This window comes from Strongylocentrotus purpuratus, unplaced genomic scaffold (assembly GCF_000002235.5).
Source record: "Strongylocentrotus purpuratus isolate Spur 01 unplaced genomic scaffold, Spur_5.0 spur5_scaffold_18, whole genome shotgun sequence".
NCBI lineage: Eukaryota > Metazoa > Echinodermata > Echinoidea > Camarodonta > Strongylocentrotidae > Strongylocentrotus > Strongylocentrotus purpuratus.
Genome location: NW_022145603.1, coordinates 26548590 through 26566839, shown reverse-complemented (window position 1 = coordinate 26566839; position 18250 = coordinate 26548590). Strand labels below are relative to the sequence as shown.

Below are 18250 nucleotides of genomic sequence, written 5' to 3'. Positions count from 1 at the left end.
AAAATATGCTCATCTGACCGTAATTAAATGCCCCCACACCCTGAGCATCCGCCAATTTGTGCTACGCTCTACCTTATCTTAAATACTCTAGCCTCCTCCACTCACTTTCAACCACATTTTCAATCACTTTTATTTTCCTGGATCACGAGTATATACTAGTAGTGAGTTGGTTGAAGAACGAAGCCACGTACAAAAGTATAATCGATTACAACAGTTTTGGGGCCGATATTCATAGAATAAAGGTTTTAAATAAAATATTCACTTCTACTTTCAAAAGGACTGGCCCATTTGCTTTAAAAAAATTGTAGAGAGTTATTATTATGTAATATCTAGAAAAAATGTCTACCACATGATTTACCGAGTTGCTTCCTTTTATCAAATATACACGTAAAACAAAATGAGGACAGACTGTGCGGATAGCAAACCGCACGGATCGTGCCTCGGACGATCCGTGCGAGTCACGGACGATCGATGCGAGCAGAAAACCCGCATGTTATGTCCGACGGACAAACAAAACTGGTAGGACAAACGGTGCGGTCACACCGGGCTTCGTATTCCTCTGTCGTGCGCCCCGCCCTCTACGACACTGGCTTGTATAGCTACATGAATGAAGCTTGAGCTTGATCAATGGAGCTGAGCTGAGATTGAGAAAAAATGAATACATTTTGCTTATAAATTTATTCTTTTTCATGAGCTGTTCTCGAATTTATTCCATTATGATGATGATGAAGACTTTCGGATAGCTGCGTTCCAGTGAAACAGGACCACTTCGAGTATCATAGCTACCATTTTCATCTGCGAAAAATCTGATTCGATTCAGTGCCGATTATTTCTTCTGAGCCAGGCCCGAGGCGCAGCCTAGTCCGCAGATAGGAGAGAGCAAAGCCGGGTCCACCGGCCTGAGCATCTCGTTGGTGTCCGCTCCAAAGCGGAAGCCCAATATCAATTATCAAGATGGTGATTTTACAGGAGGGAAAGTACACAGATGTTGTTTTCGTCATTGAAGGGAATGCATCACTTGGGGCTTATTTCGATGAGCTGAAAGGCAACTACATTCTTCCTACTTTAGTGTAAGTAGACATGCCCATAGACCCTAAATAATTGTTATCTGATTAGGGGCCTAGACGGCTAGACTAGATTACTTTTTCACTCCTTCAGAAGTTCAGTTCAGTTCACTTGAATTTGTATTTGGTGAACATGATTCATGACTTTATAAATTCATGTGATTATGAAATTATTTTTGTCCAACTTTCAATGCTTACCCAGCCTAGACTAGTCCTAGATCTACTAGATCTAGACCTGTAGACCGAAATAACCGTCTGGTATGGGATTGTCCAGTCAAACCGACCCTTTCCCTCTCCTTCACTACCCCTATTCTGTAAGCGTACTAAGATGTACTTCATTCAATGTTGTTTAGAGGCGGTCAGCTCAGTGGAGCCAGAAGTAGTCTCAGCGGAACAGCTGTCGATATCAGACACTGAAGCCTTTGGTCTAACCAAGCCTTTAAATTGTAATCAATCTCGTAAATGGTAATCAGTTAATTAATCACCCAATCGGCATCTGACAACAGTTGCAAAGCACTACCTTTTAGAAATCAGGCTTCAGAAATCAGACTCGTGAGTTCAACAGCGTTCCCCAACCTATTCGCAATTTCACATCTCTGTTTGTCTTCTTTTTCTAATTCTTTTTTTTTCCTTCTTTGTTTTTCTTCTTTGCTTTTCCTTCTTCTTCTTCTTTCTCTTTCTGGTCTTCATAGTTAGAAGACCATGGGCTATCCAGGCAGCCATCTGTTTTGTTTTTTATGTTTATTAAATGTTACATTCTTGTCTTCGTAATTTTTTGTTGTTCAATATAATGCCATAGAAATTTTTGATGGTACATCACATGTACAGTGTGTATATTCTTTTTATATCATGAAAATAAAAACAAACAACAAACAAAAAGAGTTCACTAGGTATAGGAATACGAGACTCTTCTTTTCTAATGTTACTCATAAAACACACTTGATTTGAAATTAGCCAAGAATTTGACCACAATATGTAACGCACATGTAGATCTCACTTCATTGTCATGTTTAACCAAATTTTCAAAATGGAGTATAAACCATAGTAGGCCAACCGGTAGTCTAGTATACATGTAGATACAGCATCGTCAGTAGAGGCATGTAACTGATTTGGGAGACTATCCACCATTTGACAGACTGTCTCCACTCTCCCGTCATGGAGACTTGGCTTAAAAAAAGAACAAAATAAACAACATCAACATAAGACAATTTTTGCCTCTCTGAGGTCAGGAGCTTATTGACTGAGTGGATCATAACAAAACTGTTCAAAAATAAAAGTAGATAGTGATTTTTTTATAGATTGACTGTCTAAAGCCAGAGGTAATTCTTCATGGGGAATATTATGCAATACTGGATATCCAAATTAACCAGACTTATTATCATCGTTATTTTGTCTGGTTTCCTCTGTTTTGCATGATGTCTGTATTTCCTTCTGTTTCAAATTCTATTGTATAGGTTGTAATTGCTGGGTGGAAAAGGAATGTTAGAGTGCCACAATTGTTCTGTTTTTTTTTAATCCATTTCTCTCAGCAATAATACAAATACTTGCAATATCAATCTTCAACAATGTTATGAAAAGAATATGTACTTTTCTATTTTTTATATTCGTATATTGTCTTAATGACTCTTTAAAAATCCATGTATGCAATTAATATTTTTTGATGTACATGCATTTTCTACTACTTCCTCTTTTGTTTCTTTCTTTATGTTTCTCCTCTCCGTTTTCCTGACTTCATGTATTCTGTTTTCTTATTTTTGCTGCCCAAGCAATCTTATCATAGTAACTATATATATTTCAAAATTGACAAATTAATTGTAACTGTAATTTATGTTTGAAATATGTAATGAGTGTTTTATTTGTACATATGATGAATTCACAATAATGATAATAATAATATGTCTTGTTTACCCAGGGTAGCCTCATCAGTATTCAAACTGTTCTCGCTGAGGGCCCTGCGACACATGTTTTTTCAATAAACCTTGATTCAGTTCAATTCAAGATGCATTTCCACTTTTTTGGACAAGAATAAATCAATTAATAGTATCATTGTTTTTATTATAATAATTAATATACTTTTCATTCTTTAAACAAAAAATGTAATCATTGGTACATGACTATTCTCTATTTGTTTTGTGTTTGCAGGCATTTCAATGGTGGCCCACTCATAGACTCAGACTTTACTGGAGATGTAAGTATGAACATGATTTATTAAAGGCCGGCTGTACTAGTTTAGCCCGGAGGGATTAGACCACACAGCGTTGTCAATGACAGGTGGCTATGTCATCAACTCAGCTCTCAATTAACATAAGAAAAAGAGGATCATGGGAGACCAATGGTCACCGATTAGGCATTGTTTTCTATATAGAGGGAGCAAGTACATGTAGCTACAAGTAGGACAGTGGGGCTTTAAGATGCATCAGATGCAGTGCTAAAGTAAATAAATAGAACAATATTTCTGTTAAAGTATTAATTAGACGCATTTATGTCATCCCTCCTACTAAACCTTGGTGTTAATTGAAAAATATAAAGAGTGCACCTTGCACTCAAGGAAACAGAAGTTATGTATGTAAACTGTTTTGATGGTTGGTTCTTACGATAGATATCAACATATCTGCGATGCTACAGCTGATCATCATCCAATGTGATTTCGTGCATCACTACTTCAGGGATGTTTTTCATATACTTTTAATATATACATGTAGATAGATATGCTAAGATAATTTCACAGCAGATCAAATACATATACGTATGTAAACATATTAAAACACCTACACAAGACGGGTCGCAATAAACGTTTTGTATACAGTAGAGTTCCTGTCTGATCCATACCTCTCAGACCTGTTTCATAAAACTTTGTGATCTCTAACAAGTGCAATACTTATATTACTTATATTACGAGTTTGCATCCAGCCAATCAATTCTACTAATTTCAGTAGCTTATAACAGATATTATTGTAAATTTTGTAACCTATTGTTGTGAAACAGAGTTCTAGGCCCTGTATCACAACAGTTAACAATTGATCTTACGATTGATTGATTGATTGATTAACGATTATACAATCAATAGATTGTCTAGTACATCATGGTCAGTTGCAAAATAGCAATCAATTACAAACTTATCTGTGTGTTATAGGCAGGGCTCAAATTAAATTTTTGTCCATGGGGGCTCTTCCAAAAAAAAAATAGCCCCCGTGAACCTGAGAGAGAGAGAGAGAGAGAAGGAAAAGAGGGAAAGGGAAAGAGGAGAGAAAGGGAAAGAAAGAAGAGGAAGAAGAAAAGAAAAGGGGGAAGAAGGAGATTGGGGGGGGGGGGGGTGGGGCGGAGGGGGGTGAAAGGGCCTTGCCTCCCAGGCTGTTACCTCCCCCCAATAAAACAAAATAAGAGAGAAGGAAGGAAGGAAATGGAAAGAAAAAATGCAAAAGAGGAGATAAAGGGAAGGAAAATTGAGGAAGAAGTAAAGAAAAGAAGAGGGATATCATGCAGTTGCAATTTTCCCGCCAACAAGTTGCGGATGGGGGTGGGGCAACAGGCCTTTGCCTCCCCCCGCCCCCGCTAAAAAAAGAGAGAGAAGGAAGGAAAAGGGGAAAAAAGAGAGCTAAAAGGGACCAAAAAAGAGGAAGAAGAAAAAAAAAAAGGGTGAAAAGAATTTTGATGCAGTGTTTGAGTAGAATTCTGTGAGATGATGATATACTTTCTCGTAGCTTGATGTGACAAGTGTCTCTATCCAGATATCTGTTGATAGTAATATAGAAGCCTGATATGACCTTGCTCGTAACTGACAAGTCACCGCATTGAAATTAAATTGCAAATAGTGTTCAACAACACGATGGTGGATGAAACTTTCTAATATTTGAAGATATATCACCCTCAGACCATATTGTTTCATTATTTTTTATTCAATCAATCAACGTCAAAGAATTGATATCATCGCACTTCAATTTATTATTTCACCTTTTAATGTACTTTCATTTTTATGCATCACGAAAGAACACTGAATTGGATTCTTCAATGTTTGTTTTGATTAATTTCCTCCCCTTTCCTTCTCCCTGTTTAATACTGATAAAATTTTCAATTTTTCTTAATCAAGGCAAAATATTATTTTCATATCTTCTTTATGCAAGACAGGGAGAGAGAGAGAGAGAGAATATGTTAAGTGAGAATTATCGAGTACAACTATGAATTGCATCCTTTTCAATATTATTCAATTCGCTGAAAATATTCAGAATATGAATATGATAAATCCACATAATACACCAACGCTGTTCAACGCATCCAATGCTCCAACTATAGCCCATATGCCAATGCACCATATTTATCAAATATGAAAAGATTTTAAATGAAATTTGAAGAAAAATCAAATTTACAATGCACTGACAGGCATCAGTTGAAATCATGATTTCTCTGTGACTGGATTAGCTCTAGTTTCTGAGGGACCAGTCACTGAAGAGGAGATAAAGGGAAGGAAAATTGAGGAAGAAGTAAAGAAAAGAAGGGGGATATCAGTTGCAATTTTCCCGGCCCCCCCCCCCCCTTGGAAAAAAAAAGGGGGAAAAAAGGGGAAAGATTTTTTTTTTTTGGAAAAAAAAGTGTTCCTTTCCCACTTGTATCACAGAGAAACAACAGTTTAAGTTAAGTCTAACGTTAAAGTTAATTTGTTATTAAAATGTAGAGTACAGCCCTTGGCCTTAGGCCTAATTTAGGTCGTAACTGTTACTGTTTGAAAATCTAAAGTAAAATTAGACGGTTTTCATGGTTAGACTGAGTAATTGAGAAGAAAAAAAAGTTTACCCGTCACTGAGACCAGGTCAATCAATCTTCTAGATCCATTATTAGGGTCTAACGTTAGTAGATATAAAGTAGATGCAGGCAAGGATCCAGCGGGGGTGAGCGGGCCTTGCCCCTCCCCCTCCCTTCCCCAAAAGAGAGAGAGAGAGAAAGAGAGAAGGAAAAGAGCGAAAGGGAAAGAGGAGCGAAAGGGAAAGAGGAGAGAAAAGGAAAGAAAGAAGAGGAAGAAAAGAAAAGGGAGAAGAAGGAGAATGGGAGGGGGGGGGGGGGGCGAAAGGGCCTTGCCTCCCAGGCTGTTGCCTCCCCCCAATAAAACAAAATAAGAGAGAAGGAAGGAGAAGGAAAAAAGGAGACCAAAAAAGAGGAAGAAGAAAAAAAGGGGTGAAAAGAGTTTCGATCCAGTGTTCGAGTAGAATTCTGTGAGATGATGATATACTTTCTCGTAGCTTAATGTGATGAAGTGTCTCTATCCAGATATCTGTTGATAGTATTATAAAATATAGAAGCCTGATATGACCTTCTGCTCGTAACCGACACGTCACCGCATTAAAATTAAATTGCAAATAGTGTTCAACAACACGATGGTGGATGAAACTTTCTAATATTCAAAGATATACGACCTTCAGACCATATTGTTTCATTATTTTTTATTCAATCAATCAACATCAAAGAATTGATTTATCATCGTACTTCAATTTATTATTTCACCTTTTAATGTACTTTCATTTTTATGCATCACAAAAGAACACTGAATTGGATTCTTCAATGTTTGTTTTGATTAATTTCCTCCCCTTTCCCTCTCCCTGTTTAATACTGATAAAATTTTCAATTTTTCTTAATCAAGGCAAAATATTATTTTCATATTTTTCTTTATGCAAGACAGGGAGAGAGAGAGAGAGAAAGAGAATATGTTAAAGCTTATCTGCCGTAGTTTACAGGAGGGATTAGACTGCCCTGCAAGGTCACTGGACAGGTGGTTATCTCATCAACTCAGCGCTCAGTTAACATAAGAAAAAGAGGATCATGGGGGACCAATGGTCGCCGATTAGGCATTGTTTGTTATATAGAGGGCGCAAGTAGCTACAAGTAGTGCAGTGGGCCTTTAAGTGAGAGTTATCGAGAACAACTATGAATTGCATCCTTTTCAATATTATTCAATTCGCTGAAAATCTTTATTTTATATCGGGGGCGATTTTTAATTTTGCAATCGCCCCCGTGGACAACCTGATGGGGGCGATTATGGAGCTCACGGGGGCGAATCGCCCATCGCCCCCGTGTATTTTGAGCGCTGGTTATTGGGCCCTGAAGCCATTTGTAATTATCTGATATTTCTTTTGTTTGTTTTGTACATCAGTATGAGAAGACTGTATTCAGTCTTGTGGTGTTCAACAGTGTGGACTGTTTTCCGGGGCCTGCCATCAGCTGTACAACACCAACAAGCAATGCCAAGGAGTTTATGAGGACACTAGATAAAATACTGTAAGTTTGCCCTCTAAAAAGGAGATCCGGACCCCGTCTTACAAAGACTTTCAATTGATCCGATTGATCCGAATCGATCGCAAGTTTGCAGTCTCCTATCTCTTACATACATACATGTAGTTCGATTGATACCAATCACAAATAATTTGCAATTGATATCAACTCTTTGTAAGAGGGGGCACTGGGCCCATCTTATTTGCAGTTGAAATTAATGGCAACTTTATTATTTGCGACTGATATCAATTGCAACTATGTTCGTAAGAGATAGGAGACTGCAAACTTGCGATTGATATATTGTAAGACGTCTTCCTTTTGGTTTGGATCAATCGCAACTCTTTATAAGATGGAGCCCTGTTTGAATCTTTTCTGTTGGACCATAAAACCTTGTATTGCTTGTTTTTAATTGTTCTAAGATTTCACCTATTGTACATGTGCATACCCAACCACCTCAATGAAATGATGAAAAGTGATGATTGTACATGTATCACATACATGTATATAGAAAGGTGTACTGTCACTATGGATGCACCTCTATTCCTGCGATGTCCCTTTGATCACATAGAATTCTTAATGGGTTGCAGTTTTATGAATCATTCATCGTCACTATGTAGGAGGAGACGCGTTAGCTCAGTCGATAGAGCAGTGATCTTGTAATCTGGTGACCCGGGTTCGAAACCAAGGTGATGCGCTAGTGCCCTTTGGTGAGGCATTAATCCTCATTACCGGGTCCCTCGGAGAGGACCTAAAGCCGTCGGTCCTCTGGTTGCTTACTAACAAGAATTAATGCTTTCTTAGCAGTCGGGTAAAATAACCGCCATCACACCGCCATCACACACCACAGTTTATGATTGAATCTCTGTATTAATTAGTATCTGTTTGTCTGTCTTTGTAGGTTCATCGGTGGAGGTGGTGAGAGCCACAGTCTGTTGGCAGAAGGACTCGGAGGTGCGATGCAGATATTTGATCATATGAAGATCAGGAGAGAAGCAAGGTGAGTTCAGACAAATCAACCGTCCATGCAGGGGGAGGGTGGGGTAGCCATAGGGTAGACAGTCAATCAAGTCTCAAAATAATAAGGGGGGAGAGGGGATGGATAGGGTGGGGTAGTCACTCAATAAAATAGTTATGTTACTGGGCTAGGGAAAGAGGATTGGTTGGGAGGGTGAGAGTCATAGATGAAGGACTATGAGGGCCATGTAGATATTTGATCATATGAAGATCAGGAGAGAAGCAAGGTGAGTTCAGACAAATCAACTGTCCTTGTGGGGGAGGGTGGGGAGAGGGGAGGGTGGGTAGTCACTCAATACAACAGTTATTTTATTGGGTAAGCTGTACTTGGTGTGGGGGAGAGAATATGATAGAAGGGTGAGAGTCATAGATGAAGGACTAGGAGTCATATGAAGATAATGAAAGAAGTAGGGTGAGTTTAGACAAGTCAACTGTCTGTGCGGTGGGCAGGGGAGGGGTGGAGGTGGGGTAGTCACTCAATAGGATAGTTTAATTGTTATTGGGTAAGCTGCACTTGGCGTGGGGAAGAGAATAGGTTGGGAGGGTGAGAGTCATAGATGACGGACTATGCAGATATTTTATCATATGACCATTGGGAGAAGTAGGATGAACTTATCCAAATCAACAATCTTGGCAGTTGTAGTGTTGTACATAGGAGTGGGGGAAACCCTGGTGTAGTGATCCACCTGCACACCCCCAATCAATTATACCGGGAGGAGAGACCCGAGGGTTTATACAGTGATTAAGTTCACTTTTCGCCTCCCAGGCAGGGGTGACGCCAAATACTTGATAATAATAATAATAACTACTAGTATACTTGTACTTAGAGTTTACTCTGTTATGGCTGTCAGAGTATACTTTGAGGATTAGAAGAGTAGCAAGGTCACAATAAGAAAAGAAACCGTCGGTGGAAAGGAGGAGTAGGAAAAGAACAGGGAAAGGGGGAAATGAGAGCCACAGTCGTATCAGCCGAAGGAATCGGGATGGGTCATGAAGATATGTGATCATAGCCTCCCAAAATTCTCTTGAATAACCCCACATCTAAAGGAACTACACTGGTTGTCAGTTTGCCAGAGAATTACATTAAAAATATTAATGATGGTCTACAAAGCTCTAAATGGTCAAACTCCTAGTTATGTTACTGAATTGTTGCATATCAAGTCTCAAACTCATGGACGTAACCTTCGTAGTACACAAGACACATTTATGTTGCAAATACCCCCATATAAAACCAAAGTAACCCTAGGGGACCGGTCATTTCTCTGTGCTGCCCCTAGATTATGGAATAAATTACCACTAGAAATAAGAAAAGCCCCATCACTAGATATTTTTAAATAAAAACTGAAAACTCACTTGTTCATATAGTATGTATAGCACAGCATTTATGAGCTCTTGCAGAGCAGTAGAATATATCTACATAGTTATTGCGTCTTACAAATGAATATTATTATTATTATCATATGAAGATCACGAGAGAAGCAGGAGGAGTTCAGACATATCAACCATCTAAAGTCGGATTCTAGGGCCATTTCGTCTACCCCCCCCCCCTCTCCCCACCTCATCAAAAACTTACTAATTGATTTCCTTTCTTTTCCCAGGACCAAGATTGATAAAATGTGTATCCTGATCACCAACTCGCCTCCGTTCTCCATTCCTGCCATGGAATGCGGTCATTACAGCGGGTATACAGCTGAGCAGCTTGCGGTTCTTATGGGAGAGGTATGTTTATTCCAACATTTCATTCTTTCCTTTAGAAAATATAGAAAATAATCTTGCTCAAGTGGCAAACTAGTCTAGGAGGCGCGATAGCTCAGTCGGTAGAGCAGTGGTCTCGTATTCTGGTGACCAGGGTTCGAAACCCAAGTGGATGCGCTAGTGCCCTTTGGTAAGGCATTAATCCTCATTACCAGGTCCCTCAGAGAGGACCTAAAGCCGTCGGCCGTCTGGTTGCTTACTTACAAGCATTTATGCTTTCTTAGCAGTCAGGTAACAGTCAAATCTGCTCTACCACCAGACGTATAGAAAGACCACATTTTGTTGTTTCCCTTGAAACTGGTTTCTCATTGTAACATGTACTGAAAGAACCTGTACACAAAGACCCCAAGTCTTGAAGTTGGTATACAGGTTTTGCTGTATTTTTTATAAACTTCATCTACAAAATTTATTTTACCACTTGGAAGCCTTATATACATGTAGATAATGATAAAGTTGATCTGTTAACACCAAACACCAGCAGACTATACAATTCTATACTATACTCTTCCATGGTGCGTTCTGCACATTTTTGAGTTCCATTTTATCTCATTTATGCTAATGATTGTTTTCCATTGCTTTACAGCGCAATGTCAACCTGTCCATCATGTCACCGCGTAAGCTTGGTGTCCTGCAGCGTCTCTACGACAAATCCTGCGCAGAGCTTCAGGTGGTACCAAGCAAGGATTACGCCAAAGACGAAAGACATCTCATTCTTCTCAAGGGTTTCGAGCTCCAAGGTAAACACCAAACCCTGTTGTATGTGAGCGTCGCAAGAAAGTTGCGATTGATCGCAAATCCCTAAAATCAAGCGTTAAGTCTTGCGATTAATTGCAAATTTGCAATTGATCGCAAGTTACAATCAATCCTGTTGCAAGAAAGAGTTATGCTTGATATCAAGCGCAAATATCTAGCGTATGTCTTGCAATTGATCGCAAATCAAGCGCAACTGTGCAATTGATTGCTAGCTAGCTGCTTGCAACAGAAAGTTGCGATTGATTGCATGTTGTGTTTGATATGTATCAGTTGCAAAATTTGCAATTGATATCAGCAGTCGATTGCAACTCAACATTCTTGCAACGATTAGATGTTTCAAAGCATGTTATTGTATACTATTGACAACTGAAATTCATGCCCCTTGTGAATTTGGAGTTCATAGTGTGTTTTGTTAATGCAAGAATGAAAGGCAGAATAGGGACCTTTGTTGGATGCCTTTTAGATGTAAGCTTTAATATGTCACATTCTTAATAATCCTAAATCAGAACAAATACATTTTTCTCATACTAATAATAGTACAAAACTTAGTAAGGGTAGCCTAAAGTCTTATGTCTTATGTTTTATACATTTATAGAGAAAATGTTTATCACTCAAGAGCTTTGATCTTTGAGATATTGACGGCCTGTGTTTAGTGTTATATGAGGTTCTGCTTTTAGCACCAGATTGTCCTGAAGAGAGATTATTGCATCAACAGAGAACTTTTAATCTCCTCAAAGGCTTTGAGCTCCAATTATTATTATTATTATTTATTTGGCATTTCGAACAGACAATAGAAGGTACAATAGAATGGCAACATTGGATACAAAGTAAAAATAAGGATACAATGTAAAGACCTAAATTTACCTCTGCTTGTTGTAAGTCTTAGATCTAGGCTGACATTGGTAGTTTCTATTCAGATTTCAATGTTTGATATTGATATTGAAATGATGATATTTACACCCCTTTATTATAGGTGCTATATTTATTAGAATGTTCCTTTGTGATTTTTGTTTCAAATACTTTGGACATTTGTGAATGGTTTGTTAAATAAAATATGAATTAACAAACAAGCTTATTATCAATTCAATTTTGCTCTAACAATCTTCTTGCTTAAAAAACAAAAAAATCTCTGCTAGGATTTTAGACTTTGGAAAAAAGTCTTTGCTTAGTGTGATAATTCTGCCTCTTATTCCTTCTGAAACGAAAAAATCTCTCAAACTCTTCCTCCACAGAACATAGCATCTCAGGCTTGTTTTTGAAAATATCAACAACCAAAAAGAAGAAGAGAGAATTACATATCATAGGCTGTGATATGGCCATTCTGTGCAATTTCCCAATGATAATTATAAATCTTTAGGTCAGTCAGGAACTCCATGACTTTTACAAGCCGATCGCCTGTCTGATTATCAAGATATTAATGATTGGAATTACAAATTTTGAAAACCGTTCGCCGGACGGTTTTCATAACACTACAGTCTATTGGGGAAAATGAGTATGGTAAAGCCGGTCACTCAAAGATTTTTACTTTTTTGAGGCACTTCCTTATCATTTTGAAGCGCGATTTTTTTAGGGCTTCAATATAACACCATATCACAGACACTGGTAACATGTAGGACCGTGTATCTCAGATTTAACATTGTTAAACGATCCCTTTAAATAAAACATAAATTGATAATTCTGCCTCTTATTCCTTCTGAAACGAAAAAATCTCTCAAACTCTTCCTCCACAGAACATAGCATCTCAGGCTTGTTTTTGAAAATATCAACAACCAAAAAGAAGAAGAAAGAATTACATATCATAGGCTGTGATATGGCCTTCTGTGCAATTTCCCCCAAAATAAAAAAATGTGATAGTTATGATATCAGTGCCCTTAATCAATGGTCATTTCAAGAAATCATTAATTTTTGGCTGAGATAAATGGATAAAAGATGTTTGTTGTGTATGATACACTGCATGGCATTACCTAATATTATTTCCTCCAAATGTTTTCAGCAATTAATACTTCTCTAGGTGATCGTATTTTTCTAAAGCCAGGGTAACAATCAGGGCAGCACCTGGAGCGTCACAACGTGACAGACATGTACGCTATATAAGAAGCCACCATTATTATTATTATACCCATTTTTTACTGAAAGAAATGAATATAAAGTGTATCTTTATAAAGAGAATCTCCCAATAGTCTTTCTTATCAGATGTTTTCAGCGATTCTTTTTACCTACCAGTATGTTGGTAATCCATTTTTTAGTTATTCCATTGTTCAACCACAATTTTCTATGGAAATAAAAAGAAGAAAATATAAGTCACATGGTAGCATTGCACTGAATCTCTCAGTAGTGTTTTCTCCAACTTATTTTTGCAGCGATTCTAACTTTCCCCCTTACATTCATTTGGTAATCCTCTTTTTTTCTATCCTAAATTTTCTTCTCGGTTCTGTTTGAAAGCCTAATATGATCCTATTCTCCATCTTTCTATCATTCACCCTTCAGAGCGTGTGCCTGAAAGCAAAGAGAGTATTAAACAGGTGCCCGGGAATGCATCGCCGAGACGAACACTGCCCTCTGGTGGCATGAAGAATAGCCCGGGTAGGAAACTGCCTTTATTAACCTTTACTTACAAACTCTTGGGCCCAAATTCACAAAGGAGATTTGTCGACAGACCTAGGTTTATGTGTGTCACATGACGTGGTTTGTAAAAACGCGTCAAAACGCATCATATGACATACATAAACCTAGGTTTGTCGCCAAACCTCCTTTGTGAATTCGGGCCTTGATGTGTTTTGTATGTGATAATCATTTATCACTCATTCTATCATTCATCATGTTACTCGCTTAATCATTTATCATTTTAGAATCCTTTCGTTCTTCTTATCATTCACCGCAGATATTGAATCATTCAAGCCTGAAATCATAAAGTCAATCCGTTAATCAGTCTGTCTTTCATCCATTCCATCATTCCTACATTAATTCATGCAACCATTTAATTATTTAAACTCCTATCCACTAATCATTCTTTCATTTCATTTGTCTTCCTCTCTTTCTAGTTGATTAGATCCCATTTCACTTTTGTAGTTGTCCTTGTTTGTAATTTCAAATACTGGGGCCCTGCAACACACATACAAATATGTCTCTGTACTAAAGATGGTCATCCTCACATTTGCTATGGGCCATTTGCTCCAGACTTCATTCTGTGAAAGATGTTGGTTAATTCTAAATTTAATTACTTGTACTAAAAGAAAATATACACTTTAATAGGAGTGACTATTTCCAGGGATGGTATTCAATCTAAGTTTGAAATACGAGTATTTTATCTTGATTGAATACCGGCCGGAATACCGGCATTAATCCAAATATGGGAAGGGGTGGACAAGGGGAGATGTATTGGTATATTAAATGGTCTCAGATTGTTGTTTCTCCTGAGACTCAATAGTATCAAGCCTTGCTAATATCGATTCCCCTCCTTTTTTATCAGGTCAAAGCCCGAACACCAAATTCAAGGTACCTACAACACAGTCTATTGCAAGCCAGGGTCAGGGAGGAGCACCAGGTAAGTTCTTTTTTTCTTTTTTTCCAATTGAAGGATTCTTGAGCAAAAACAATACTATAGATTTGAACGAAGTACATTTTGTGACATATCGGTAAAACAAGCATTGTTACATCAGTTGCACATGTCTCCCTTTATCAAGTAATACAACAAATTTGTTGCGTTTGATAGAAAGAAACCGCTCAACTTCATGACAACGTTTAAGCATCTTCTTCAAAGAATTCAAAGATAGCCGTTCTCTTTTGTATTTCGCAGGGAATATACAGTGTTTTGCATATAAAATGACAAAATTAAAGATAGATTGCATACCATCTGGGAAACTAAACAAAAAGCAATTTTTATTCAAAGCACTTCATTGTTTAGAATAGAGCTTTGGAAATCTTGAATGAACCAGGTAAGTTCTGCACTTTGTGTTGATTTCAGTCGCTGCAATGGCAACATAGAATAGTCAATAATTGCAGTGAGAGTGCTGCACTTGAAGTTTATTTTAGATACTGCAGTTGCATACTACATGTATTAGCTTGCAGTATAAATGCTGCTGCTATAATTAAAAATGTTGTCAGCTGCCTGCACATTATGTTAATGGAACAACGGCCTTCTTGCTGGCAGGCGACATTGTCACTTTTGCATCAGTGGATGGACAGAGTAAAAAAAAGAGGACAAGATCTTATTTACATTTTTTGTGATAAAGTGATTATTCTCAAACAGTGGTGTCATGTAAGACACACAGTTTTCGATTTGTTTTGTGTGTGATTGACGGCTACATTATTCTGCAGGACTTGCATCTTCTTGTTGCAAATCTTGCGGCATGTTTAAAAAAAGTACAGGGTATTTCTATATTTCCCTTAATTCTGACAGATAATGCATTAATTTTTTATCTTTCAGTCTATGCCATTTTTTAAACACAAAAACTAAATACAAATGAAAATGCTTCAATAAAAATAATGTACATGTTATATTTTATAGACATCATCATCTGAAAGTGTGGTAATTAACATGCTTTCAATTTCGAACTTTAGTCAACTTCTAAACTAAAAATCTGGACCAAACATAATATCGCACCGTTCTCACCTGAAATCCCAACACAAACACTTTCCTAAACCTAATGTGTAACCTTATCATAACCCAAGCCATAGCCTTCTATCATATCCTAGTAAAATCTGAAGAAAATTCTCTCATAGCAAAAGTCAGCTTACACCTTAAATAAACAAGCAGATGAAAAGGATCAATGTATTTTTTCCAGTTGAATTGAAGTTTATTGTTGTTTGCAAGCACTATGACAAGTTTTGATTTTTTTTGGTATAGAAAACATTAAAAAAACATTGAAATGAAATAGAGTGTAGAAATATTGCAATGTGCAGCACAACTATACTTTTGTTACATTTTATGAAGAAGTAAAAACATTAAAAAACTTTGCAATGTACAGCACAACTATACTTTTGTTACATTTTATGAAGAAGTAAAAACATTAAAAAACTTTGCAATGTACAGCACAACTATACTTTTGTTACATTTTATGAAGAAGTAAAAACATTAAAAAACTTTGCAATGTACAGCACAACTATACTTCGGTTTAATTTTATGAAGAAGTAAAAACATTGTCATTCACAGCACAACTTTACTTCTGTTACATTTAATGAAGAAGTAAAAACATTGCAATGAACAGCAAAACTATACTTCCAATACATTTTATGAAGAAGTAAAAACAGTAAAAAACTTTGCAATGTACAGCACAACTATACTTCGGTTTCATTTTATGAAAAAGTAAAAACATTGTAATTTACAGAACAACTATACTTCCGTTACATTTTATGAAGAAGTAAAAACATTGCAATAAACTGCTCAACTATACTTCCAATGCCTTTTATCAAGAAGTAAAAACAGTAAAAACATTGCAATGAACAGCACAACTAGATACATCCGTTACATTTTATGAAGAAGTAAAAAACAGTAAAATATTGCAATTGCACTTGTCACAGATCACTGCAAGAAAAGCCCAGAAGAATGACTCTCTTTATTGCTTATCTTTGAATATAAAAAGTATTAAAAAGATCTTTGTATACCGGTAATAATTACAAAAATGTTATATAACAGAGGACGGTAAAAAGTAAAGGACTTTTTTTCTTCACGTTGTTGCAGTTGTGGGATTGATTCAACACCCTAATCCATAAGCTGAATTACAGGCAATGTGGTATATATAAAAGGCAAATGAATTTTCAAAAGAAAAACTAATCAAACTGGTTGTCCTTTATTTACCTTGCATTTTAACGACTTAAAAGAGCTCACCCTGAGAATATTTTTAAAAACAAATAAAAGAGCATATCCTGAGATCTTTAGAGTACTGATGAAGGACTACATTAGGGAAACGGGCATAACATGATGAATGCTATGGAATTATTGCAATAAAGGTTGGCTAACAAGGGGAAAATGCAGCATATCCAAGTTGGAAACCTACCTATACTTTCATACTTAGTATAATTATCATACACAAGTACCTACTCATGCAAATTTTACACATTACTTTAACCAAATCCTCATACATACATGTATATGTAATTACCCCCTTAATGATGATAATAATAATACTAATAATAGTCAACATTTGTAATGCGCCATGTCAGTAAAAAAGAGATTCCTCACACAATTGTACGAAAATGGTATAATTGTTGTCATACATCTCTATATTATGTACACTAAAGGCTAAATTGCAGCATATATAATTGCATAAATCAGAAGTGATTGAAATAAATTTGTGCACACATTATGTACCGGTATACAGACAGCAAAAGCAATCTTCAAATCTTCAAAAAGAGTTATCATCATTAGATTAAAAGTCATTTACATTTACATCATACCCATATTTACATGTACAGCATAAATATGCTTTAGGTTTTAAACATGGTGAATGGTGCACATTATAAGGTTTTAAATGGTAAATGGTGCATATTGTAAGGTTTAAAAGTATTACACATTATGTGGACATCAACAGCAAATCTTAAATCTTCAAAATCTTCAAAAAGAGTTTTATCATCATTAGTTTAAAAGTCATTTACATTTACAGCATATACAACATGTAGGTTTAAAAATGATGAATGGTGCACAAATTGTAAGGTTTAAATTATTACACGTTATGTAGACATCAAAAGCGAATCTTCAAAATCTTCAAAAAAGAGTTTATCATCATTAGATTATTAAAAAGTCATTTTCATTTTACACATCACATTACCCATATTTACATGTACAGCATACCGATATGGTATATCCTTCAGGTTTAAAATGATGAATGGTACACAGTATAAGGTTTAAAAATGATGAATGGTGCCCATTGTAGTAAAAGTCAATGACATTTTAAAGGTAAGTAACCATAGTGATGGCCCTTAATGATCAAGGTGAATAGCACTGTAAGACAAAATTACATTGTTACCTTTGTAAAAAATAAATTGTACAACAAACATTTGGCAGTGTTTTTAAATATTTCTTACACACATACATTTATATGTGAAATCACCACAAATACATGTAGTAAACAGAACTTATTGCAGCTTTTGTAATGGTTTGCATATGTTTTAAGACAGGTGTTATTGCAAAATAATACAGTATTTAGTTTGTCTAAAATGGGGTAAAATTTAAAGATAAGCTCTAATGAACCTCTTTTGGTAAAAGAGGTTCATAGGCAGTACATTTTTTTTTCTTGCATTTTATGTCCCTTTCTTTTCTTTTCTTCATATTGATTATCTCAAACAAAGATACTCATAATTACATGGATAATGTATAGACTACATCAAAATATCAAAACAATGATGAATGTTGCACTTTGCTTAGTTTCAGACCTTTCTTACATCACATTTTCATTTTCTTTGACCAG

The 18250-nt window shown here is 36.4% G+C and overlaps 1 protein-coding gene across 1 annotated transcript; it reads left to right on the top strand.

Annotated features, from left to right (window-relative positions):
• The first annotated feature begins 604 nt into the window (after positions 1 to 604).
• LOC752848 (mediator of RNA polymerase II transcription subunit 25) lies at positions 605 to 15281 on the top strand. Its single transcript, XM_030989627.1, has 9 exons — positions 605 to 1070; positions 3207 to 3252; positions 7204 to 7328; positions 8221 to 8319; positions 9935 to 10055; positions 10675 to 10828; positions 13332 to 13427; positions 14314 to 14388; positions 14780 to 15281. Exons 1-9 carry the CDS (start codon positions 955 to 957, stop codon positions 14800 to 14802), a joined length of 855 nt encoding a protein of 284 aa, XP_030845487.1. The 5' UTR covers positions 605 to 954; the 3' UTR covers positions 14803 to 15281.
• Positions 15282 to 18250: the final 2969 nt, after the last annotated feature.

Coding starts and splice junctions, on each gene's coding strand:
- LOC752848 (XM_030989627.1), top strand. CDS start 955: ATGGTGATTTTACAGGAGGGAAAGTACACAGATGTTGTTTTCGTCATT. Junction 10,056..10,674: donor TTGCGGTTCTTATGGGAGAG/GTATGTTTATTC, acceptor ATTGCTTTACAG/CGCAATGTCAACCTGTCCAT. Junction 14,389..14,779: donor GGGTCAGGGAGGAGCACCAG/GTAAGTTCTTTT, acceptor TGAATGAACCAG/GTAAGTTCTGCACTTTGTGT.